The 26,406-nt window shown below is 42.3% G+C and overlaps 3 protein-coding genes across 4 annotated transcripts in view; 1 reads left to right on the forward strand and 2 right to left on the reverse strand.

The window, feature by feature from the left end:
* On the reverse strand, nt 1–11,190 carry LOC102766362 (four and a half LIM domains protein 1). The gene is made up of 2 exons (XM_006767614.2): nt 11,106–11,190; nt 1–1,060 (listed from the first exon to the last, which is right to left on the reverse strand). The coding sequence occupies exon 2, from the start codon at nt 872–874 to the stop codon at nt 32–34; it is 843 nt and encodes a 280-aa protein (XP_006767677.1). The 5' UTR covers nt 875–1,060; nt 11,106–11,190; the 3' UTR covers nt 1–31.
* LOC102766089 (chromosome unknown open reading frame, human C14orf142) lies at nt 6,560–11,382 on the reverse strand. The gene is made up of 2 exons (XM_006767613.2): nt 11,106–11,382; nt 6,560–7,048 (listed from the first exon to the last, which is right to left on the reverse strand). Exons 1-2 carry the CDS (start codon nt 11,311–11,313, stop codon nt 6,954–6,956), a joined length of 303 nt encoding a protein of 100 aa, XP_006767676.1. The 5' UTR covers nt 11,314–11,382; the 3' UTR covers nt 6,560–6,953.
* The window catches only part of UBR7 (ubiquitin protein ligase E3 component n-recognin 7 (putative)), a 22,181-nt gene continuing 7,113 nt past the window's right edge, over nt 11,339–26,406 (forward strand). Inside the window, exons 1-11 of one of the 2 annotated variants that reach the window (XM_006767612.2) lie at nt 11,339–11,716; nt 14,266–14,399; nt 14,850–14,910; nt 16,849–16,944; nt 17,768–17,821; nt 18,038–18,143; nt 19,665–19,873; nt 20,049–20,198; nt 20,974–21,136; nt 22,369–22,430; nt 24,545–24,717. In XM_006767612.2, the coding sequence (XP_006767675.1) occupies nt 11,567–11,716; nt 14,266–14,399; nt 14,850–14,910; nt 16,849–16,944; nt 17,768–17,821; nt 18,038–18,143; nt 19,665–19,873; nt 20,049–20,198; nt 20,974–21,136; nt 22,369–22,430; nt 24,545–24,637 (1,278 nt within the window). In that variant the 5' untranslated portion in view covers nt 11,339–11,566 and the 3' untranslated portion in view covers nt 24,638–24,717. Of the gene's footprint in view, nt 11,717–14,265; nt 14,400–14,849; nt 14,911–16,848; nt 16,945–17,767; nt 17,822–18,037; nt 18,144–19,664; nt 19,874–20,048; nt 20,199–20,973; nt 21,137–22,368; nt 22,431–24,544; nt 24,718–26,406 lie in introns of those variants that run through there. The other variant, XM_015566451.1, reaches the window with a different exon arrangement.

Raw genomic sequence — 26,406 nt, forward strand, 5'->3', positions numbered from 1 at the left:
TTCCATTTTACAGGGCAAGAGCCCCTTCGCTTTACAGCTTTTTGGCACAGTCAGGGCAATACACCTGCTCCTGATGGAAGACAAAGCGCTTGCTGGCCAGATTCAGGGCGCACTTTTTGCAGTGGAAGCAGTAGTCGTGCCAGGACTGTCCCTCATAGGTCACCACACTGGAGCCTTTGCCAAACCCAGTGATGGGGTTCTTGCATCCAGCACACTTCTTAGCCACATAGTTCTTATAGCAATCCACGCAGTAGTACTGGTCCTCCACAGCAGTGAAACGCTGCCCGGCCAGCTTCTTCGAGCAGGTGACACACACAAAGCAGTCGGCATGCCAGGGCTGGTCCTGGTAAGTGATTCCTCCGGATGTGATGGCCTTCTTGCACTTCATGCAGTGCTTGGCAAACTTGCTCTCATAGCAGGCCATGCAGTAGTATTCCTCCCCTTTAGGGAAGAAGCTACCCGTCCCGATGACTTCCTTGCAGTTGCTGCAGGCGAAGCAGTCTTGGTGCCACACGGTCCCCTTGTACTCTACGTTCTGATCTCCTGGCATAATGGGCTGGGAGCAGCCCTTGCACTTGTGGGCGCACTCCAGCAGGTGGCACTGTTTGCACAGGACCTTGTTCTCTTTGGCCACAAAGCTCTCGGTGGCTAAGGGGTGCTGGCACTGGGAACAGCGGAAGCAGGTGTCGTGCCAGAAGCCTTCCTTGTAGTGGACCTCCTTGGCTTCTGCACCGATGGTCTGGTGGCATTCCATGCAGGTGTTGGCGCAGTGCTCGTCATAGCAGTCCAGGCAGCAGTGGTGGTCATCCTTCTCCACGTACTTCTTCCCGTGCAGGGAGGCCTTGCAGTAGTGGCAGTTAAACTGCTCAGCCATGGAGTCCGGCTTGGATCTGGAGGGGTCTCACCCTGAAGGTGTGGAGGCGGAGGTGGACTTGCTGAGGGCTGGGTTTAGCTGGCAGTAACTTCCAGCACGCTGCCCTGGGGATGCTCAGGAGCGCAGCTGTCCCGGAGGCGGCCGTGGCAGCCGTGGTGGTGGTGGCACACTCCACAATAACTTTTTCTGTATTTGTGTATAAAAATACGTAACATGATTTTTTTAATGCAAATAAAACAAAATGAGTATATGATGAAAAACCCCCCTCTCACTCCCGACCCCTATCTCTCTAGAAGCAGGTTGACTATCCTTTCAGAGAAATTATAAGCACATCCAAGCCAATAGTCTCCAATAGTAGCATTCTACACACTGTTCTATATTTTGCTAGTTTACATTTGACATCATATCCTAGAGATTGATCCTTAACAACACAGAGCTATATCTTGGTCGTTTTAATGCCTGCACAAATGTTCTAGTATACTCATGTTCTATTTTTATTTAACCAGGATCTTCCGATGGACATTTATTTAGGTTGTGTACTTTTTTTTTGTTACTAAGAAGAATGCTGCAGTGAATAGTTCTGTAAACAGATCTGTACACTTGTTGCTATTATATGTAGGATAAATTTCTTTAAGTAAAATTGCTGAATCAATTTAACATTTTAACAGAATTGTCAACTTGACTTTCAAAGAGCTTACATCAGTTTATACTCGCCATCAATATACTAGTATTATAGACCTCACATCCTTCCCAGCTCAATCTTGCATCAAAACTTGTGATCTTGCCCTAATGGGTTTGGCTCAGTGGATAGAGCATCGGCCTGCGGACTGAAGGGTCAGAGGTTTGATTCCGGTGTCAAGGGCATGTACTTTGGTTGCGGACACAACCCCAGAAGGGGGTGTGCAGGAGGCAGCTGATCGATGTTTCTAACTCTCTATCCCTCTCCCTTCCTCTTTGTAAAAAAATCAATAAAATATATTTTTCAAAAAACTTGTGATCTTTCTGTTTGAAAGTAAAAAAATGGTATTGTATTATGGTTTTAATTTTCATTTATTGGAAGTGGAACATTTTCATTTAAAAACCATGTGTATTTCTTGTGATCTTGCTGTTCCTTTCCTTTGCCCATTTCTAGTGTATTTCTGACTGGTACACATGAGATCCATATAAGGAATTAATTCTTAGTCATTTGTGCTGAAAATATGAAATACTTTTACCTTCTTTGTCTTTTAACCTTATTCACAGAATGTTCAGAAATTTTATTATGTAATCATATTTACTAATTTTTTCTATTATGGTTTCTGGATTTTTAAAAACTTGCTTAGGAAAATTTCACTCTGAAATTATAGAAATTATTATCCCATTTTCTTTTACCACTTTTGTTTTTCACTCTGTTGATTTTAGAGAGGAGGGGGGAAAGAGGGAAACATGGATTTGTTGTTCCACTTATTTATGTATTCATTGGTAGATTCTTGTATGTGCCCCTGACTGGGGGTGGAACCAGCAACCTTGGCATATCAGATGATGCTCTAATCAACTGAGCTGCAGTCAGGGTTCTTTCTTTCTTTATTTTTTAAAAATATATTTTATTGATTTTTTACAGAGAGGAAGAGAGAGGAATAGAGAGCTAGAAACATCGATGAGAGAGAAACATCGATCAGCTGCCTCCTGCACACCTCCCACCGGGGATGTGCCCGCAACCAAGGTACATGCCCCTGACCAGAATCGAACCTGGGACCCTTCAGTCTGCAGGCCGATTCTCTATCCACTGAGCCAAACCGGTTAGGGCAGTCAGGGTTCTTTTAGTACTTTAATGGTTTTGTTCTTTACTCTAAAATTCTTGAATCTACCTGAAATTTATGATGTTCTAAGTAATGAGAAAAGAACCCAACTTCATCACAAAAACTATGAGAAATCAATTCATGTCTCATTTGTTAAAACTGAGTATTGTTTTACAAATATAGGGGTGGGCAAAAGTAGGTTTATAGTTATAATACAAAGAAATAATACAATAATTAATAATAATAATACAAGAATAAACTCTGCATTTTATATACTCAAAACTGTAAACCTACTTTTGCTCATTCATGTATTTTTCAATTTCTATAAGAATTTTACACTCTATTTACAATATACTTAGATACCCAAGAAATAATTACCACAAGTAATGGTAGAATTATTTAATTAATATGTTAATTTTATTTGAAACTATCACTAGCTGCATTTATGGTAATACAGTTTTGAGCTTTGCAGTGCTCAACTACAATCAGTTCAAACAGAAATTTCTTATAAACATTTTATTATAACATGGTGGCTGACAATTAAGTTAAAATGCATAGGTTTTCAGGATGTCAAAGGTATGACTCTTCTAGCCATATAAGAAATAATATTCTATATTTGTACAGACTGAACAATTTCACTGAGAGATATCTTTTATAGGCTAAATAGGAGCTAGATAAAAATACTATATAATAAACTTGAGGGCCACAGATACCTCCAACTGATTTTCTCACTTGGAAAAAAACATAAACTTTATTTCCTTTAAAAGTCTAGTCCTTCTTAAATAAAACTTAAAAAAAATTCTGAGTAGCTGAAGAAATAATGCTGCTACAGTACATTTCATATGATGACGGGGGAAGTACGGGGCGCTCAGTGCCACAGAAGCTAGGCATTTCTTCTATACTGGTCCTTCAACATGACCTTTTTAAAAATATATATATTTTATTGATTTTTTACAGAGAGGAAGGGAGAGGGATAGAGAGTTAGAAACATCAATGAGAGAGAAACATCGATCAGCTGCCTCCTGCACACCCCCCACTGGGGATGTGCCCTCAACCAAGGTACATGCCCTTGATCGGAATCGAACCTGGGACCCTTCAGTACGCAGGCCGATGCTCTATCCACTGAGCCAAACTGGTTACAGCCAACATGACCTTTTTTGTTACACATATGGCTCATGTGTGAAGAAGATACATAAGAATTAAAATCAGTATTAAAGTTAAAGGAAAAGATTAATCAAATCTATAGCCTAGACCAGTGGTCTGCAAACTCATTAGTCAACAGAGCCAAATATCAACGGTACTTCTTCAAAATAGACACGCCCAGGCCAAAAACCGACTTCTGAGCATGGGCCAAGAAGTTTCAATCTTACTGTACGTGCGTGCCCATGTGGTATTTTGTGGAAGAGCCACACTCAAGGGGCCAAAGAGCCGCAGTTCATTTGAAATGAATAAAACTAAAAAAAAAAAGACCGTACCCTTTTATGTAATGATGTTTACTTTGAATTTACATTAGTTCACACCAACACTCCATCCATGCTTTTGTTCCGGCCCTCCAGTCCAGTTTAAGAACCCATTGTGGCCCTCGAGTCAAAAAGTTTGCTCACCCCTGGCCTAGACCATAAAACACTGAATCACAGCACAGGTATCTTGAAATTTCTTATTTATAAACATATCCTATATTATAAAACCCTAATATGCAAATCGACCAAACAGCAGAACGACTGGTCACTATGATGCACACTGACCACCAGGGGGCAGACGTTCAACGCAGGAGCTGCCCCTGGTAGTCAGTGAGCTCGCACAGGGGGAGCTCCGCTCAGTCAGGAACCAGGCTCATGGCTGGCGAGCGCAGCAGCGGTGGCGGGAGCCTCTCCCACCCCTAAGGCAGCGCTAAGGACCCCTTGAGGGATGTCTGCCTGCCAGCTTAGGGAACAGGGAGTGGGCCTAAGCTGACAGTCGGACATCCCTCAATTGGTCCTGGACTGCAAGAGGGCACAGGCAGGGTTGAGGGACCCCCTGTACCCCCAGTGCACAAATGTCATGCAACGGGCCTCTAGTTTTTAAAATATATTAAAGAAGGAAACAAAATGAGCCCAGCCAGTATGGCACAGTGGTTGTGTGTCGACCTATGTACGAGGTCACAGTTCAATTCCAGTCAGGGCACATGCCCGGGTTGTGGGCTGGATCCCCAGTAGGTGACATCCAGGAGGCAGTTGATTGATGATTCTCTCTCTTCATGGATATTTCTATCTCTCTCCCTCTCCCCTCCTCTCTCTGAAATCAATAAAAATAACGTTTTTTAAAGAGGGAGGATAATTAAAAAATAGTCCTTCGTTAAGCAAAATCAGTATGGTTACAGGATGAGAGGAAATATCAAAGTCAACACAGAATGTTTACTTAAAGATTATATTTGTGTTCACAGCATAAAAGAACATCCCATTTGGCTCTCTTAAGTTACAAATTAAATATACCGATTGGAACAAAAATAGGTTTACAGTTGTTCATATGGGAAATACAATAATGAATAATAATGCTATATAAAAAAGGCTAATAGGCAAACCGACCAAACGGTGGAATGACTGGTTGCTATGACGTGCACTGATCACCAGGGGGCAGATGCTCAATGCAGGAGCTGCCCCCTGGCGGTCAGTGCACTCCCACAGGAAGCGTGCTGTTCAGCCAGAAGCTGGTTCACAGCAGGTGAGCGCAGCGGGGATGGTGGGAGCCTCTCTCACCTCTGTGGCAGCACTAAGGACCCCTTAGGTCCAGGACTGTGAGAGGGCACAGGCCAGGCTGAGAGACCCGCCCCCTTCCCATGCACAAATGTCATGCACTGGGCCTCTAGTATAAGAATAAACTGTTTCGTGCATTCACAACTGTAAACCTACTTTTGCCACAGCCTATATAGTCACTTAATTGTATCATCTCTGGATGTTTGTATATTGGGTGTGAGTGTGGATTCAAGCTTTCCTTGGGTTTTTCTCAAGGGGTCTTCTTTATCTTCATTCAGTACTTCTATTCCTGTTTTCTTTTTAGTTAAGCAGACTGCTATTGTTGTTTTTAAATTAAGTTTGTTGGGGTGACATTGGTTAATAAAATTATATAGTTTTCAAGTGTACAATTCTGATACATATTGCCATTCTTCTTTTTTTAATCCTCACCTGAGAATATTTTTTTTTATTGGTGTTTTTAGAGAGAGAGAGAAACATTGATTGGTTGCCTCCTGTATGTGCCTTGACCAGGAAGCCAACCCGCAACCAAGGTATGTGCCCTGACTGGGAATCAAACCCCTTAGCCTTTGGGTGTATGGGACGACACTCCAACCAATTGAACCACCTGGCCAGGACCAGATTTCCATTCTTATAGTCAATTCCCAATCTCATCACTTGCTCACGACAGTTCTTTGAAATATTTTTGTCCACAAACCATAACATGTACTTAAAAAAAAATATATGATTTTAGAGAGGAAGGGAGAAAGAGAGTTAGAAACATCAATGAGAGAGAAACATTGATTGGCTGCCTCCTGCATGGCCCCTACTGGGGATTGAGCCCATAACCCAGGCATGTGCTCTGACTGGGAATTGAACTAGTGACCTCTTGGTTCATGGTTGATGCTCAACCACTGAGGCACACCAGTGGGTGACATGTACTTTTTATAATAAAAGAAGTTAAAAGATGCAGATATCACACAAATTAATTCAATAATTATTTTTAGAAATAGAAATCAAATGAAAAAGCTCTGGCCAGTGTGGCTCAGTTGATTGGGTATCATCCTGTGCATGGAAAGGTTGTCAGTTTGATTCCCGGTAAAGGCACATGCCTGGGTTTCAGACTCCATCCCTGTTAAGGGGGCATGCAGGAGGCAACCTATCGATGTTTCACTCTCACATCAACATTTCTCTAAAAATCAATTTTAAAAATCTTTTTTTAAAAAGTAGAAAACAATACAAATTGCCAACTTAAAGGATTTTACACATTATGAAGTGTTCTCTATTATTTCCATGGCCTGAAATTCTTCACTCAAGAAAACAGATTCATTTCTAAACATTTATTATATCTTTCTTTGCTGGAAACAGAAGTTTTTTTCTTTGACAAAACTGTGCCAGAGGAACAAAACAAATGCTTTTCTCAATTAGAGCAGATGTTGATATGGCTGTAGTCTTTTTTATTTAAATGCTTCACAAATTTGCGTGTAATCCTTGTGCAGGGGTCTTGCTAATCTTCTCTGTATTGTTCCAATTTTAGTATGTAGGCTGCAGAGCAAGCATGGCAGCAGTCTTTTACATTTCATACAGTTATTGTTAAAATGATGTTTTTGGCCGTTTTGCAGATGGTCCATCTGAGTTAGTTCTGTTATCAATGTTATTTTCATCTTCTGCATCATCTTCATTATCACCTTTTAAAATAAATATTTGTATGACAATGTGTTCAGTGGTTGAAAGAAATATAATTAAAATCGTTGATAATGAGACCATTTCACTTTAGGATTAATAAAACCATGTATATTCCAGATTTGAAGTATCATTAAAAAGATTTCAGTCCAGCCGGGGTGGCTTGGTGGTTGGGCGTTGACCTATGAGCAAGAGGTTCGAGGTTCGGTTCCCGGTAGAGGCCTATGCCCTGGTTGTGGGCTTGGTCCCCAGTGTGGGGTGTGCAGGAGGTGGCCGATCGGTGATTCCCTCTCATCATTGATGTTTCTGTCTCCCTCTCCCTCTCCCTTCCTCTCTGAAACCAATGGAAATATATTATTTTAAAATTAAAAAAAAGATTTCAGTAATTTTGGTGCTTAAAACCTTTCCTATTACTTTTTTGAAGATATAATTCATATAACCGCAAAATTTACTCTTATAAAGTATACAGCTTGATTTGTAGTATATTCATAAAATTGTACAACATGACTATCTAATTCTAGAACACTTTCATTATCCCCAAAAGAAATCCCACATTTATTAGCAGTCACTTTCTATTGTCCTCAATCATTGGCAACCACTTTCTATCTCTATAGGTTTGCCTATTCTGGACATTTAAATAAATGGAATCATACAGTATGTGGCCTTTTGTGACTGGCTTCTTTCACTTTGCATAATGTTTTCAAGGTTCAGTCATGATGTAGCATATATCGGTACTTCATTCTTTTTTATTGCTGAACAATATTCCACTATATATCACAGTCTGTTTATCCACTCATCAGTTGATGAGCATTTGTGTTGTTTCCACTTTTTAGCTATTATGAATGATGCTGCTATGAACATTACTGTGTAAGTTTTTGTGTGAACATGCTTCCAATTCTCTTGTGAGAACTAGGAGTGGAATTGCTGGGTCAATAAATGTTGACTTTATGCTTAACTTTGTGTGTGTTGTTTCTTAAATATGTTTGTATTGATTTTAGAGAGAGGAAGGGTGAGGGATAGAGAGAGAAACATCGATTGGCTGCCTCCTGCATTCCCCCTTCTGGGGATTGAGCCTGAAACCCGGGCATTTGCCTCGACTGGGAATTGAACCAGCAGCCTCTTGGTTCAGGGTTGACGCTCAACCACTGAGCATCACTGGCTGGGCATTATGTATAACTTTTTGAGGAACTGCCAAGCTCTTTTCTAAAGGAGGAAGAGTGAGGGGGAGGGAGAAACATTAACTGGTTGCCTCCCATATGCACCCTGACCAGGGATCAAACTCAAAACATGGGTATGTGCCCTGACAGGGACTCAAACTGGTGACCCCAGGACTTAACCAATTGAGCCACACCAGCCAGGGCCATTTTACATTTTCACCAGTAATAATAAGGGCTCCAATTTCTTCATATACTAGCCGACATTTGTTATTGTTCTTTTTTATGATAGCCATCCCAGTGGGCATGCAGTGTTATCTCATTGTGGTTTTGATGTGCATTTTCCTGCTGGCCGATGATGTTGAACATCTTTCCATGTGCTTATTGGTCTCATATATCTGTTTTGGAGAACTGTCTATTCAATTCCTTTGTATTTGGTAACTGGAGTGCTTTTAATATTAAGTTCAATCACTTTGCTTTTGTACTTGTAATTTTTTATTTTGTACATTGTTATTTGAGATATAATTCATATAACATAACATTCATTATTTAATCTCTACTACTTTTTTGTTATTGTTAATCCTCACCTGAGGATATTTTTTTCCATTGATTTTTAGAGAGAGTGGATGGGAGGGAGGGAGGGAGGGAAGGGAGAGAGAGAGAAACACTGATGTGAGACACAGATTGGTTTCCTCCCCCATGTGCTTGGACCAGGGCCAGGGATTGAATTTGCAACCCAGGTACATGCCCTTGACCAGGAATTGAACCTAAGACCCTAAGGTGCATGGGCAGACCCTCTAACCACTGAGCCCCACGGACCAATGTATTCTATTATTTTTAACAAAGGTAATTCAAACCTAAGTTTTATGGGGATTTCATTAAGCAAATAGTACAAAAACATGCCAACCTATACAAAAATATGCCTGACCCACCATTTTTTTTTTCAGACTATAAGAGAAAGTTACTTAGAAAGTCACAGAGGCAGAAGTGAGCTGTAGAAGAAATGGGCTCAGGAAACAAGGTAACAGAGGCAAAAGAGAGCCCCTGGAGCTTGGGAGAAAGAGATGCAGAGCAAGAGGCACGGAAAGGGGCCTGGGGGAAGGAGGCGGGGAAAGGCATACCGTTCCATAGAGAGAGCGGGCTGGGTCCTAGGTCCCACCGGCTTTTCAGGGCCGGAATTGTAGGGAGCTCCCAGGGGAGAATCTCAATCCAGTGTTGTGGTTTCTACTGATCGGTCGGTCATTAGTCAATGCAGCTTGACCCACCATTAATCGAACAGGTGGCAGTTATTTTTCCAATAAGTAATATCAGATTTTTAAAAAATGGCTCTAGTTATACTCCTGTCCATATGCCAATGACAACATTTTCAAGAGATTAGAGAGGTACTTCTGGAGCCAAGAAACAGGACTTCACTCTCAATATACTGACATGGAAACAACCTGTTATCTGAACTCTGTGTAATGTTCCAAACGGGCTCCTTCACATGATCTGGAACGACCAACATGCAATCAAAATGGAAAAGAAAGAAAAGGCAAGTACAGTTCCAGCTACTCTACAGAGTTACGTCCTGCCTCCAATAATTAGTTCACAGGTCCTTCAGTTTGGGCCAGTCAAAATGGATACCCGTTTTTGCATTCAAGACAGTATTTTAAAAAGATTAATGCAGTTAAATTTCACCTTTCTATTTACAAACTGCACCTACAACACTGGGATATGGGAGAGTAGGAGTGCCTGGGCTCTTAAGACTCTTCAAACCAAAATCCATCCCAATCTTCAGCACCTGTTCCTATTCTTAAAGTTACTTTATTTTTATTATATTTTATTGATATTTTACAGAGTTAGGGAGAGGGATAGAGAGTTGGAAAAGTCTATCAGCTGCCTCCTGCACACTCCCTACTGGGTGTGTGCCCGCAACCTAGGTACATGCCCTTGGCTGGAATTGAACCTGGGACCCTTGAGTCCGCAGGCCAACGCTCTATCCACTGAGCGAAACCGGTCAGGACTAGAGGCCAGTCTTCCACGCGTTTGTGATTTCACAGCTGGTAAAACACCCAGCTCGGTCAGGCCCTCTCTGAGGCCTTCCTGGGTTCTCTCGGTTTGCAGGAGTTACAAGAGGTCCCGGGGTCAGCCTTTCACTCCTGAATAAGCGTTTGCCTGTTTCACCCTCATCACTCCGAGGTCCGTCCACAAGGAGAGCAACGGAATCACATTCACTTTTATTTTTCTTTCCTTTTTTAAAAAATGTTTATTTTAGTGAGCGAGAGGAAGGGGGAGAAAGAGAGAGATCAGGAGAGAAGAGGAATAGCCATATGTTGCTGCACTTATTTACACATTCATCGGTTGATTCCTGTCTGAGCCCTGATCCAGAAGGAGCCCGAAACCATGTCAGCCCGCCTCTAACGGACTGAGCTACCTGGCCAGATCCCATCGCATTTTCTCCAGAGCTCAGCCCGGTGCCTGGCACACAGCGGGCCTTCAGCAGGCTCTTGTGTTTGTTGTTTTGCTTTCTAAATATGTAAGAAACATCAATGAGATCAATCATTGATCGGCTGCCTCCTGCACGCCGCCACCCCCTCCTCCCCCCTATTGAGCCCGTAACTCGGGCACATGCCGAGACCAGGAATCCAACCGTGACCTCTTGGTTCATAGGTCGAGGCTTAACCACTGAGCCGGCTGTTTGTTTTTGTGTAGTGTGATATAAATGAAATAGAGTGGTGAAAACGCTTGGGTAGAAGCAAATTAATCAGCCCCAATTCCGCCCAAATAGGGCGGAAGGTGTAAAAAAAAAAATTTAGGTGGAATTCTTCTTCCCTCGAAGCTTTTTTCAAGTCTGCAGCTCTACGGGCTCCCCGAACAGATCTTCCCCGGGTTCCCACATCTTCCCGCCCTCCATGGTCTCAGAGCTCACCGTCCAAGGCCTCTTCTGGAGCCGCCGCCGCTCGGTCCTGCGCTTCCCGCTGCACCTGGGGGTCCAAGAGCTCGGCCACCAGCTCCCTCATCCGGGCCACGCCCGACAATAGGCCCTGGAGAGGGTCCGCGTCGTCGGGCGCCTCACAGGACACCCGCAGCTGGTGCCGCTGCCCTTCCAGCCCAACGTACTCGCCTAAAATCTCCATGGCAACCACTGAGCTACCAGAACGCGCCACCCGGAGCTACCATCCGGAAGCGGAAACCAGCCCGCAGTGGGCGCAGGCGGGAGAAGGGAGAGGAGTGACTTCCGTTTGTCGGAAGTCGCTCCTCCCCCTTCCTTCGCTTCCTTTTCTGGGGATTGGTCCTTGGCGCTCAGGACCCGCCTCCTCCGGCCACGCCTCCCGCGCCCGCTTTTCCCGCCTCCGCCAGCGCAGAGCTGCGGTGGGGTGACAGTTGAGTATGGCCGGAGCGGAGGGTCCCGCAGGGCGGCAGTCGGAGCTGGAGCCCGTGGTGTCGCTGGTCGACGTCCTGGAGGAGGACGAGGAGTTGGAGAAGGAGGCGTGCGCCGTCCTGGGTGGCAGCGACTCTGAGAAGTGCTCCTACTCGCAGGTGAGCGCGCGGCGGGGGCCTCGCCTCCTCGGGCTCCAGCGGAACCTTCTGTTCCCCGAGGACCCGTCCAACCCCCGCCTGCCGCGGCCGTCTTCTCCGTGGCGGACCGGGGCCGCCGTTGGTGGTGGACTTCCCCATCCCAGGCCCAGCTGCTCCTTGGCCCTCAGCCTCCTGGGCCCCCTTGCGCAGCCCGTGTCCAGCAGGGCCCCCTCCTCCCTCGCTCCTCCTCCGGCCGGCCGTTCGGGATTCGCCGAGCTTGGGCCCTGGGCAGCCACTCTTGTCTTTCTTAAATCCAGGCCTCCTCGCCGCTGCCTTTCCCACCCTAAGAGTGTGTATTAGGAACCTGATGGCAGCGTCCCAGTGGAGTTGAGCCTGGGTTTGAAAACCCCCCTTCGTGGGCTGGCCTCCTTGACAGCTCGTTCCTCTGCATTTTAGTTTAGCGGCCAGTTTTGTGCGTGTGTGTATGTGTGTGTTTTTGTTTTGTTTTTTTTATGCGTGTTTTTTTGTGTGTGTTTTTTGGCGAGACGACACCAGTGCCGAATAGCTCTGCAGTCGGCCCCCCACGGGGGTAGAACCAGAGCAGCAGATGGTGCCGGCACACGGGGGAGGCGGGAGCGAAGGGACCTGCTTGAGGAGGGCATTTGGCGTTCGGCAGACGTGGTGAGCAAGCATTGAGGGGGTGTGCAGTGGTGTTGGGTGACTCATCCTGTGTGTTTCTAGGCACAGAAACGGATCGCGGTGGGTAGAGGAAAACTCACAAGGGCTGAGGATCGGTAGGATGCAGAGGGTCTCGTCCAGGCCCGGGGAATGGAACTCGGGGGGGAGGAGTCTCGCTGGGGCCTTTATGTGGTGGGACTGAGATCACAGTGCCGTTTGTCGCCCGGACCACGCGAGGCCCCGCTGCCGGGGGGTTAGATGGTCCCCACACCTGCTACTCATAGGTGGTCCCGGACGCGGCTGGTGTTTTAGAACCTTCCGTTCCCACCAGAACAGTTTTCCTCCGGCCTTTTAAAAAAAAATCTGTAAGCTCTTTTTGAAATGTAGTTAACTTTATAAAACAGACTTACTTAAAACTTTCTTTTAAAAAAAATATATTTTATTGATTTTTTTACAGAGAGGAAGGGAGAGGGATAAAGAGTTAGAAACATCGATGAGAGAGAAACATTGATCAGCCGCCTCCTGCACACCTCCTACTGGGGATGTGCCTGCAACCAAGGTACATGCCCTTGACCGGAATCGAACCTGGGGCCTTTCAGTCCGCAGGCTGACACTCCAGCCACTGAGCCAAACCGGTTAGGGCAAAATTTTCTTTTTATTATAGGAAAATATATAACAAGTTGCACAAATCCTGTGTAGGGCTTGAAAAAAACACATGCAGGTACCTACCACCCAGACCAAGAAATGGAACGTTACTGGCATTCCGAAGCTCCCCTGTGTCTTCCTCCTTCCTACAGCGGACTTGTCAAAATTTGTAAAAAGTTTTGCCTGTTTTTTATTTTGAAACATTTTTAATCTACCAATAAATTGAAAGAATGATATGAATACTCGTGTATCTCTTAACATACCTTCATTTTTTAGCATTTTACATTTATCTTTCTCCTCTTCTCTATAATAGACTTTCTTTTTTGTTTTGTGATGAACCATTTGAAAGTAACTTGCAGATGTCACCACACTACACCTCTAAATGTTTCAGCATGCATCTCCCCCCAAAAATAAAAGGGATTTTTTTTAAGTGCATTGATTTTGTCTTTGATGGAATCAAGTATTTTCCAAAATTAAAGTGTGATGTTACTTATATCAACCTATACACATTCTCCTACATTTTCATGTGTTAAAGTGGTTAAGCAGACCATCCTATTCACAGCTGATTGAAAATATTAAACTTCCTATCACTTTAGGAAAAATTGTATGAAAACAAGTATGTAGTAGTCTTATATATGATAAAAGTTATATGCTAAGTGTCTGGTCATCCGGTCACCCTTTCAACCAATCAAATCGTAATATGCTAATGATATGCTAAGGCTGCTCAACTGCTTCTATGACCGTGCACTGACCACCAAGGCGAAAACGCTACAACTAGTAGGTGAGCTTGCTGCTGGGGTCCCACTGATCAGGACTGAGCAAGTCAGTCTGGACTCGCCCTGGAGCCCTCCTGTGGCCCCTCCCTGGCTGGCCAACCTCCCACATCCCTCCCCAGCAGATCGTGCACCGGTGGGGGCCCTCGGCCTGGCCTGTGCCCTCTCACAATCTGGGACCCCTCAGGCAATGTCAGAGAGCCGGTTTCGGCCCAATCCTGCAGGCCAGGCTGAGGGACCCTACTGGTGCACAAAATTGTGCACCGGGCCTCTAGTAGTATATATAATGATGTGAAACATGCAGCATTGTTTTGGCACTCTCTTGTGTAAGCTTTTTTATTAATCTTAGTGGTTTTTACAGGAAGATTTTCACCTTCGGTAATCTGATTTCAATTATTTCTCAGATCACAGTATCGGTGTTAGGTAACCATGCCATATTTCATTCTCATTTTTCATTTTGGGGCTGTCTTTTAGGGCTCCGTAAAGAGACAAGCACTATATGCCTGTGGTACCTGCACCCCCAAGGGAGAAGCACCAGCAGGCATTTGCCTAGCCTGCAGCTATGAGTGTCACGGAAGTCATAAACTATTTGAGCTATATACAAAAAGGTAAAGACAGATTGGTGCTGAATGCTTTTTAAATGTTTAGATTCTTTCCCAGCTGCATTTTTTTTTCATAATCTTGCTTTTCCATTCAATGAAGCTGTGTACAGGTAAATTTATTGTACTTGTTTATATAATGATTTGAGACAATAGTTTTCCCAAAGGGCCTTTTAAAAGATAATTATGATACAAATTCAAACTACTCATCCTTCACTGCCATTAATTTATTTGTGTCTCAGGATGTGATATAAATATTTGTTTCTGCACATTAATTTCCAGAATTATTAAATCTTATTGTTAGGCAGTTGAAGAAATTCTGAATTGGATATATGAACAGCAACCAAGGCCACTTTTTAGATCCTAGAAATGAGTTGAAAGGGAAGAGGCTATGATATGAACTTTAAGCGGTCATTAGTTTTAAAAGAAAAATTAAAGTTGGCTCTTTCTTTCTTTCAGAAATTTCCATTGTGATTGTGGAAACAGCAAGTTTAAAAATTTGGAATGCAAATTATTTCCTGTAAGTAAGCACTGTAACTATAAATGCATTGAAAATAGCTGAGATGGATATTCAACAGAGTGAATAAAAACCAGATATTTTCCAAAAAGAAAGTACTTATGCTTATTCTTTGCAAATGGGCAAATAAATATTAGACTCCATTTTTTACCCTGTTAGAAAACTAAGGAAAAAAAAAAAAGAAAACTAAGTAACCTGTTTAGAGCCTACAGTATAGATTATAATTAATATGAAAGGTTTTGGAGAAATGTTCTTTGTAGCGATTCAGGTTAAATTATGTCGGTTGTGCTCATGTTATGCTCCAAGGCTTTTACATAATATATAATAATCCTATATAATAAAAGCGTAGTATGCAAATTGTCCCCTTGACCGAGAAGTCATCCAGGAGTTCAACCAGGGTGCGGGTCCGGTCTGACGGAGGAAGGGAGGGAGGCCCCAGCTGGCAGCCGCTAGGGACCCTACTAGTACATGAATTTCATGCAGTGGGCCTCTAATATATATACATATGCATATGCATATACATATACATACACATACATACATACATATATACATACACACACACACACACACACACACACATATATATATATATATGTATATATGTACATGTATATGATTGATTTAAGAAAGAGGAAGGGAGAGTGATAGAGAAACATTGATGAGAGACATTGATCCACTGCCTCCTGCATGCTCCCTACTGGGGATTGAACTGGCAACGCGGGCATGTGCCATAAACGGGAATTGAACCATGATCGCCTGGTTCATGAGCCGACACTCAACCATTGACCCACACCAGCAAGGCTGCTCTAGCAAGGGGTATGACTAAAAACGGAATAAGTAAAACTTGGTTATAATGAATGTGGGCTAGATGCATGCAGGAGTTTTTCATTGCATTTTGGTTAAAAACTATCTTATATAATAACTTTTAGTGAAATAACAAATGAAAGAGACTAAGGGGCCCTAGCCAGTTTGTTCAGTGGGTAGAGCGTCAGTCCACAGACAGGTCCTGGGTTCTATTCCAGTCAAGGTCATGTACCTTGGTTGCAGGCTAGATCCCCGGCCCCAGTCAGGACCTGTGTGGGAGGCAACCAATTGATGCATCTTTCTCACATCGATGTTTCTCTCTTTCTGTATCTCCCCCACCCTTCCACTCTCTAAAAATCAATGGAAAAATATCCTCTGGTGAGAATTAACAACAAAAAAAGGGATTTTATATTATTCAATCTTAATTGCTAAAACTGTTATGATTTTCTCTCCTTAGAAGGCTATTTTTAGACAATTGTCTGCTTTTCTTTAAAATTTAAATTCTTTATTGTTTAAAGTATTACATACATCTCATTTTTCCCCCCTTGTCTGCTTTTTATTTTTACATTCTGGTAACCTAGCGGCTTTGGCTATTACAGTTGCTGTTAAGAAGTAGTTTGAAATTCTAGGCCAATGTCAGTTTGCATAGGTTGATTTTTTTTTTAAAGATATTTTTAACTGATTTTTAGATAGAGAGGAAGGGAGAAGGAGAGAAATATAATGTGAGAGTGGAACACCCATTGGCTGCCTCCTGCATGCGCCCTACTGGAGATGGAGCCAGGAACCCGGCCATGTGCCTGACCTGGAATCGAACAAGCAAACGCCAGGTGCACAGGACTGTGCCCAGTCAGCTGAGCCACACCGGCCAGAGCCAAAGGTTGATATTAATACTCATGATTAACTTTCATTACCATTCTATTAAATGCCTATACTCCGTTTCCACCAATTGCTACAAATATGGTACAAAAAATGATTTTTCTTTTTTCCCTGTATCCTGGAAAAAGTATCCCTTTAATAGGAGTGACTCTTTAATTCGTATCTTCAATGCAGAAATTTGTTGAATGCAGAAATGTGATGATGAATGAAATTATAGTTAAAATTAGAACATATTATATTGAAATTAATATCTTTCAGGACAAAGCAAAGATAAATTCTGGCAATAAGTATAATGACAACTTTTTTGGATTGTATTGCATTTGTAAGAGACCTTATCCTGATCCTGATGATGAGGTAAGAATTTGGGGTTAACCCTGGGACTGTGTTGTCTCTAGCCTTCACTGCTCAGCTTCGTCATACCTGGGCCTCTGTAGCTGTGCAGGTGGAATTTGGGGATCGTGAAAGGAGTCTAGATTTATCTCTGACAAATCTGGGCTGGGTCTCTAACTGTATCTTTTAAAAATTTTCCTTTTCTTGATCACAGCGCGCTTACATCTTTTCATGAGTTTATTGGAAATTTGTAATAACCTTTTTTTAAAAAAATATTTTTATTGATTTCGGAGAGGAAGGGAGAAGGAATGAGAGATAGAAACATCAGTGATGAGAAAGAATCATTGATTGGCTGCCTCCTGCACACCCCACTCTGGGGATCGAGCCCACAAGTCAGGCATGTGCCCTGACCCAGAATCAAACCCAGCCTCCTGGTTCATAGATCTACGCTCAACCATTGAGCCACACTGGCCGGGTGTCACATTCTGTATTGGTGAATTCATATTACTTCTCTGGGCCTGGGTTTATGTTTATGTGTAAAATGAGAATACATTACTTATTTGTAAAGGTTTGTGAGAATCACAAATGATGTGAAAGAGCTTTGACAGTTGCTTGCAAAGTGCTTACTATATTGTAACCCTATGTACCATCATTTTATGTAGAATGAACTTCTCTTTGGCCCCTTGATCTGATTGATGTCTTTCCCTGTCTCCTTGGATATCCCTGTAGTGGTCTCACAAATTTGTTAGAGAACTAATTAGTATCTAATTCTACTCTGTGCCAGATATACCTTCATGTCTCTGAATTCAGTGTAATCATTAACGTACAAATTGCTTTTCCATGTTAGATTCCAGATGAGATGATCCAGTGCGTAGTCTGTGAAGACTGGTTCCATGGAAGGGTAAGGAAAGCTTTTACCTTTTAAAGCCATTATCTTCACAAAAGGAGAAAAGTTGTGTTTTCTTTTTGAATTGTGTTATATTTTACATTATAGTTACTTTTCAAAAGTAACTATAAAGATATGATCAGTGTACTATTGCAGTATTTATTTAGAAAATGATGAGTATTTTGGACAACTTGGAGATCACAAGAAAAATACAGTTTTCTGTATTCACAGCATCTTGGTGCCATGCCCCCCGAGAGTGGGGATTTCCAGGAGATGGTGTGCCAGGCCTGCATGAAGCGCTGCTCTTTCTTGTGGGCTTACGCTGCACAGTTGGCAGGTAGGCATCTCTGTGGAGTTGTACAAACTTGTGCTTTTGAAAAGTGTATGTTCAGTCCAGAATTTTTTGCAACTACTAACTGGACTCTGAGGTATAGAAAGATGCTTATGATTGGTTAGGAGACTACCAAGAGCAAATTTGTACTTTATTGGCCTGATGCAGAGTATAGATGAGACCAGAATTAGAGAAAATTAAGGAGGCGGTTTTGTATGGTTTTTTTTTTTTAATTGATTTCAGAGAGGAATAGAGAGGGAGAGATAGAAACATCAATGATGAGAGAGAATCATCAATCTGCTGCCTCCTGCACGCCCCCTACTGGGGATGGGGCCTGAAACCTGGGCATGAGCCCTGACCTGGTTCATGGGTCAATGCTCAACCACTGAGCCACACCAGCTGGGCAAGAAGGTGGTTTTCTTAATGGAACTTTGAATGATAAATAGAACCTGAATAAGTTGTTTTTAAATGTAAGATCTGCTGTTGGTTGTGTAGGGAGTGGTGGGAAATGTTAGTGTTTTTGTTATACACTAAGAAACTGACCCAAAACAACTAATCAGCAATGAATAGTATTGAGGCATTAAATAATTTTATTTTTTGGTCATGCCATATGTATTACTTTTTTTTTTTTTTAAGTGGCAATTACTCATAGGATCTGCTGCTCTGGTCTCATAATTTTTTGCCCTTCTCACCTTTACGGAACACTTTACCTATCAACCACAAACAGCAGCCATACTTGAGATCCCATCCTACACTTTTGATTTGCCTCAAGGTTCTTAAACTTGGTGCTCCCTCCTCCTGTTTGTACCCTTCTCTATCTCTAACTTCCCACTGGACCTATATATATTTCTCATTCATTGGATTTTCTTAATTGATCTCCTCTCCACCACTTCATTTCCTTTCCTGTCAGCAGATGGCTTCATCTTCTATTAAATTGAAATGCCATCCTGTACCATGAGCTCCTTCACAGTATTTCTGCCTCTATACCCATCCTTTTAATTTCTCCTTAATGAAAAAAAGCTGGTTGTCTTTTCAAAACGACCCTGTTAGAGGGGATGAAAGGGGACACCTATAATACTTTCAACAATAAAGATAGATAGATGATAGATAGATAGATAGATAGATAGATAGATAGATAGATGATAGATAGATAATGACCATAAAAAGCAACAACAAAAAACTACCCTGGTACTTGTGTCTGCAGTTAAATCTCTTCCTACTGCCTCTTGCTTCTTGAGGTATCCCGTCTCTCTTTAGCATCTGTGGAGTTTTTCTTTCTCCCTTATATATAAAGAGCTTAAGTGGTGATTATATTTTTAAACAAACAGTTCAATTATTTGAACTCTTTGGATCAGCAGGCATAACTTTAAAAAATATAGATGTTTCCTTTCTCATTATTCCAGAGATTAAGATTGACTCCTTTTTCAGATTCTGAAATATTTTTTAATCAGGTGAAGTGATTTCATTGTTTAGTAGGTCCGTGGCCATGTGTTTTGTGCTTCTTTTTTTTTTTCATTGAACCTACAGTAACCAAAGTATCTGCTGAGGATGATGGGTTGGTGCTGAATGTCGATGGAATAGGTGATGAGGAAGTTACCAAACCTGAAAATGGATATCATCATGATAGTCCCCTCAAAGAGGATGCTCCAGAACATGCAAAGGATGCTGTCAAGGCAATTAAAGCAGAGCAGACTAATGAACCATGTGCCAGCTCTAGTTCTGAGTCTGATCTCCAGGTAACAGCTGAAATAGGAGCCATAAAAGAAATAAAACTTAAGCAAAATTAATTCTGTAAGCTCTATAGTTTTGGATCTCAATTGTATATTTTGCCTAAAGAAATCCTTTTACAAATCTAAAGTATGAAAACATGATAGTTTAAAAAACATACTTCAAAATTTCATTTTATTTCAGACAGTGTTTAAGAATCAACATCTCAATACAGAATCACAGACTGGCTGCAAACTTCAGGAGCTTAAAGCTAAGCATTTTATAAAGAAAGACACTGCCACCGTTTGGCCCCTGAACTGGCATAGCAAGTTATGTACCTGCAAAGACTGTATGGTAAGTACCTGGTCAGGTTCAATGTTAGTTGTTTTGTGGACTGATGTCTAAAATAAGAACATCATATTTTCATATATTTATGAAAATCATGTGAGAAGTGTAAAGCTTAAAATTTTTTAAATTTATTTTTTTGTTTCCATCACTATTTATCCACCCTATGCTATACTCTTCCACCAAACATTTTTATATTAAGCAAATTTATGAAATAGTATTTACAGTCTAAATGCTTGTGGAAGAAATGCAGAATTATGCATTACTTATTTACTTCATTTTAGTGGAAAAATAGCAATTCTTAGCTTTCTTATATCATAAAATTGCTTGAAACACAAATTGTTGAGAGTTACGGTAAGTCAGTGGTTTTTAAGTAAAGATCTCTTAGACCAGTGGTTCTCAACCTTCTGGCCCTGTAAATACAGTTCCTCATGTTGTGATCCAACCATAAAATTATTTTCGTTGCTACTTCATAACTGTAATGTTGCTACTGTTATAAATTGTAATGTAAATATCTGATATGCAGGATGGTCTTAGGCGACCCCTGTGAAAGGGTCATTCGACCGCCAAAGGGGTCGTGACCCACAGGTTGTGAACCGCTGCCTTAGACCATACAGCACCTACTAGGAAGTTAAGATATTTGGGCAAAAAAGAATAAAACACTCAAGCAACTCTGGGGAAAGGCTCAGGTTTTTCTGGCAGTTAATTTAAAAATAAATTTTCAGAGATTGACTGTGAAAATGGCATGCTGTTCTAATGGGGAAACTGGTTTTATTTTTTCAAGAAAATGTATGGCGATCTAGATGTCCTGTTCCTGACAGATGAATATGACACAGTTCTGGCTTATGAAAACAAGGGCAAGGTTGACCAGGCGGCCGGCAGGACAGATCCTTTAATGGACACCCTTAGCAGCATGAACAGAGTCCAGCAAGTGGAACTCATTTGTGGTAAATTCTGCTTGAGTGTGAAAATTCATGAAGTCCATAAAGTTTCCCTCACTATTGAAAAAAAATAGATATGTAAGAAGAACAACTAATACCTTTTGTTTTAAAGTTTAAGTTTGGAATTGTATAGACCTCAACTATACGTGCTTAAGGGTAATGTTTCTGGGTATTTAGTTGCCATTATGGGTTACATGCTAGAATAATTCATGCTTAAAAAACCATAGCTTGTGTCTTAAGGGTGGGTGTGTGAGTAAAGAGTCCTAGAGAATCAATTTCTTTTCTCATCCAATGAGAAATAATTTTCATTGAGCATTACATGTCATCTTTTTGACAGTTCCTGAGGTTGCTTCAGTGGCTCACAGGAATCCACTAGAGGGGAAAATAGCTCCAGACTCTTAATTGCAGGCTTTAACATGTTCCCCACAGCGTGCCCAACTTATGTTAGTGATTTCTGTCGCAGCAATTTTCTCCAGGGATGCCAGTACCTGTGTGCCCCTTTTATGACATTGATTCTGTCTTTTATTTGTAACTATTCGACTCCTTTTCCCATTATGAGGCTAAAAGCTTTTTGAGGATGGGGACTGCAGCTAAATTATTTTTGTAGCCCTCAAGGTGCTTCGTACATAATGCAAACTGTTGAGTGAACAATTTTTAAAACTTAATATTTGACAAATCTTCTTTTTAAAAGCAATCACTAATCAACTTTTCTAAAATAGATTTTTATTGATTTCAGAGAGGAAGGGAGAGGGAGAGAGAGACAGAAACATCAATGATGAGAGAATCATTGATCAGCTGCCTCCTGTACTGGGGATCGAGCCTGCAACCTAGGCATGTGCCCTTGATCAGAATTGAACCAGGGACCCTTCAGTCTACAGGACAACCTCTGTCCACTGAGCCAAACCTGCTAGGGCAATATTGACAAATCTGAGGTGATTTCAAATATTAGAATTCCAAAGAGATAGAAAACCCTTTTAAAATCCTTCACTAATCTTTTTGGGAGTGAGGCTATCTCTGGTTTTTGAGCTTTTTTTGTTTTAATGAAAGAAGTATCATTTTTGATATCAAAATGAAGGAGTTTGGGGAACACATTTCTATGCAGGTTTCATTTAAAGAAAAATCAAAACTTAACTAAAAAATTTAAACTGTTAACTAAAATTTAAATTCTACTCAAGTCAGGGAATAAAGAAATACTTTGTTTATAAAAGCCAATGGCCTATTTTGTTGTTTTGATTTAGAATATAATGACTTGAAGACTGAACTTAAAGACTATCTGAAGAGATTTGCTGATGAAGGCACGGTATGTTGAGTTAAAGAATTTTAATCATAGTCCTGTGTGTTTTGAATGAACTGTTTCTTTTCTTTGATAAAAAAACAACAACATGCATCTTAAACTGGATACTTGAGATTTTAATTCAGGCAGAGCTAACGGAAATCAATAAGCGGTGGTGAGACATCCACAGTCCAGCCATATTGGGCATCCTTCCCAACTGTAGGCCAGAAGGAATGGGGGACGAGCAGCCACACAGAACCTGGAGAGAGTGGTTGTAGCTTCAGAGAAGCCACTGGAGCTCTGAGCTACAGTCATCTCAGAGTGTTAGCCATTTAGATTTTGAATCTGTTAGGGGTTCTAATTCCTCATCAGTTGACCCACATTTTTACTTTCATGTAGAGGATTAATGTCTTTTTTTTCTTTTTTTCAAATTTTATATATATATATTTTATTGATTTTTTTTTTACAGAGAGGAAGGGAGAGAGATAGAAACATTGATGAGAAACATCAGCTGCCTCTTGCATGTCCCCTACTGGGGATGTGCCCGCAACCAAGGTACATGCCCTTGACCGGAATCGAACCTGGGACCCTTGAGTCTGCAGGCCGACGCTCTATCCACTGAGCCAAACCGGTTAGGGCTCTTTTTTTTTTTTTTTTTTCAAAATACATTCTTTTTTTGATTGATTTTAGAGAGAGAAAGGGGGGAGAGTAAAATACATTGATTTGCTTGCCTCCTGTATAGGCTCCGACTGGGGATCAAACCCGCAACCAGGGTATGTGTTTTGACTGGGAATTCAACCCGCCAACTTTTGGTGTACAAGACAACGTCCCAACCAACCATTCGATCAGAGCATAAATACCTTACCAGGGAAGTTCTTCAAGTTAGCACTCCATTTGCATACGTTAGCAGCACATACCCCTGAGACCAGAAAGGAGATTTTCATCTTACACACCTGTACCTCTCTCTCTTGCTCATAGGCATTCGCTACTTCCTCCCTCATGCCCCACCTCGTTTCTTCAGAACAATAAGCATGTGTTACCTTTGTAATTAAAAAGTAATTAACAGACCTGTCTTTCAATGGATGGCCCTTAGCTTTAGGTCAGATCACTGACAAGACTCACTCTTGGGTGAGCTGGGACTTCGTCTGGGCTGTTCCAGTTTACTGTTGTCTTATTTTCTTACTTTTAATATTCTATTTTGCTTCTGTCATAAACACCGTTGTATCATGCTCCAATCCTTTTTCCAGTAAAATGAAAGATACATTTTTTCATTTTTATTGCATAAAATGGATATCCATTTACTAAGAGTAGTACCTCTGTAGTTTTTACCAATTATTTTTGTATTTATGTACAAGCATCTTTAATTTTGGACTCTTGAAGAGGTTAAAGTTTTCAGGTTCCTTTTTCTTCAGGAAAGAACACAAATCTCAAAACACCGCTGTTTTGAGGGTGCTTATTCAGAATGGAGGGACATTCCCCGAAGGCAGTGGTGTAATGAGAGGGAGCAGTGGCTGAGGAGACCTTGCCAGTTCTCAGTCTTTGTCTGGCTCTGCCACTCTTCTTGCCGGTCATTGAGAACTGTGTGCTAGCAGTGTTCCACAGGCACCCTCCCTCCTCCTCTCTCCAATGACCCTTTCACATCGGTGCTGCTTTTCTCTCATTTTGTACAAGGAAACCCAGTAAGGTGGTGGGACCTATGCTCGGTGCCTAATGCTATTCTGCCAGCTATGTCATCTGAATAGGCCAGTCTCTCTGAGCCTGGATCAGTGGTCAGCAAACTGCAGCTCGCCAAACTGTGGCTCGCAAGCCACACGCGGCTCTTTGGCGCCTTGAGTGTGGCTCTCCCACAAAATACCGACTTCTGCGCATGGGCCATGAAGTTTCAATCGCACTGTACGTGCGCGCCCGCACGTGGTATTTTGTGGAAGAGCCACACTCAAGGGGCCAAAGAGCTGCGTGTGGCTCACGAGCCGCGGTTTGCCGACCACGGGCCTGGATGAACTCTATAAACTTGAGATAGTGTAACTAATTACCCGTTAAAATAATCCTTACAGCAATATTGTTTGACTTGTGTATGAACATTACCACCAGTTATTGTTCTGTAATGTAGTTCCCTTTCCTAATCTCCTTTTCATCAACAGGTTGTAAAGAGAGAGGACATCCAGCAGTTCTTTGAAGAGTTTCAGTCCAAAAAGAGAAGAAGAGTGGATGGGATGCAGTATTACTGCAGCTAGACTGGAGTATGCGCCTTTTCAGCCAGGCGCCGGAAATGCCACTTACTGATCCAGGAATAAAAGAGGCATATTTCACATTTGTTCCTCTTCCATCCTCTCTTTGAAGAGCCTCATCTGACCTTGAGCTTCCTTCACTCTCCTTAACTGCAGTAGCCACAGTGTTTATGCTGATTTCACAACCAGCATTCTTTCTGACTCAGCTAAAAGCAACTCATTCCACAGACTTCAGCCCCCACCACACCCCCAGGCTATCCAGGGTTATTTGCTTATAAGTTTTAAGAAGTTTGATTTGGTTTTGAGAACGTAAACTAGTTTCTTTTCTAATTTTTTTGGTCTTTAACTCCCAAATGTGTCTACTCTGCCACAGAGCTGTTGTCTTCCAGGACCTGCTTTGGGGGCATCTTCCTGCAGCTGGAACCTCTCTAGGTCCCCTCACCCCTGTGATCGTGGTGCCTTGGGTCAAAGCTTCCTCAAGCCTGGTCTGCTCCTCCCACATCCCTGCTTTCTGAGGTTGGGTCACAGCTTACAAGGCGTCTCACAACTTGTTTCCTCTGGGCTCAACCTCTGGAGTGGCCAGGATTGATGGTTTTGTGGCCTGTTATAGGCAGGGAGATTGGCTGACGGCAGGATTGAGGAAGCCAACCTTTGAAAGGAATTTTACTAATAAAAGCAGGGCAGCGAGAGCCCTGTTGTGGGAGAGGCAGACTCCCTAGGCTGCGCGAATGATGAGCTTTATGTATATAAGCGTTAATGCCCACAACTGGTTCCCTAATGACTAAGATCTTTTGAAGAACCTCAAGGAATGCTGTATAAAACCCCGTATTGGAAGGGAGGTCCTTTCAGTTGGTTTGAGATCTCTTTAAAGCCCTTCAGTCTATGGGGAAAACACCCTTTGATAAATGGAGTTGCTCCCCCTGGAGCAGGGCTGGGGAACGTCTGGCCTGGGTCATATAAGGCCCATGGAAATCACTGGGTCTGGCCCTGCCAAGGCCTTAGGGGTGAGCTAATTAAATGTTTGACCAAATATACCAGGCTAATTTTTAAGTTGATAATTTTGTATGGCCTATGAATAATGTTATACCTAAATGGCCCTTGGCAAAAAAAGGTTCCCCACCCCTGCTCTGGAGGAACAAAGTCTGTCCTGACAATAGATGACAAACTGAGTTATGTGACTACAAGCATTTGAGGCTTTGGGGCCACAGTGTTTATTAATATCCCTTTGTGTGTTCAGCAGCCATGTAGACGAGTGTCCACTGATCCCTGGATGCGGTGAATGAGAACTACAGAAAGTCAAGCCCTCAAAGAAATGATCCATCCCATGTTTCTCTGATCACACCCAGTTACAGATCCTCATGAAGAGGGTTGGAGCTGGAGGTCTGATGGCCACAGGAGATGCTGTGTGCCCGGGGCTGGCCTTGCAGAAAAGGGTGAAAGGCTAGGTTAGAAAGCTCAGAGTGTCTTTGAGTTTGTTTACAACCCCAGCTAGGGAACCCTTCCAAGTCAGGATTTCTGCGCCCCCTCTGCAAAGTTGCACAAGTAGTGGACCATTGTGGCCTGCAAGTTTATATCTTCTCAAATGTGTAACTACCAGAATGTTCCTCCCTCTGACAGGTCAGGACCAGGTCTGAGGTGACGCATTACATTGCAACACAGTACAAATCCCCCAGTGCCGAAGGGCTTGTTCTCTGAAAGGTACTGCTCCTCCTTTTACACTAACCAGAACACCTCCTTTTGTACCTGTTGTTCATAGCTAGTTTTCTTGAGTGCAT

This window comes from Myotis davidii, unplaced genomic scaffold (genome assembly GCF_000327345.1).
Source record: "Myotis davidii unplaced genomic scaffold, ASM32734v1 scaffold1703, whole genome shotgun sequence".
Lineage (NCBI taxonomy): Eukaryota > Metazoa > Chordata > Mammalia > Chiroptera > Vespertilionidae > Myotis > Myotis davidii.

Coding starts and splice junctions, on each gene's coding strand:
- LOC102766362 (XM_006767614.2), bottom strand. CDS start 874: ATGGCTGAGCAGTTTAACTGCCACTACTGCAAGGCCTCCCTGCACGGG.
- LOC102766089 (XM_006767613.2), bottom strand. CDS start 11,313: ATGGAGATTTTAGGCGAGTACGTTGGGCTGGAAGGGCAGCGGCACCAG. Junction 7,049..11,105: donor TCCAGAAGAGGCCTTGGACG/GTGAGCTCTGAG, acceptor TTATTTTAAAAG/GTGATAATGAAGATGATGCA.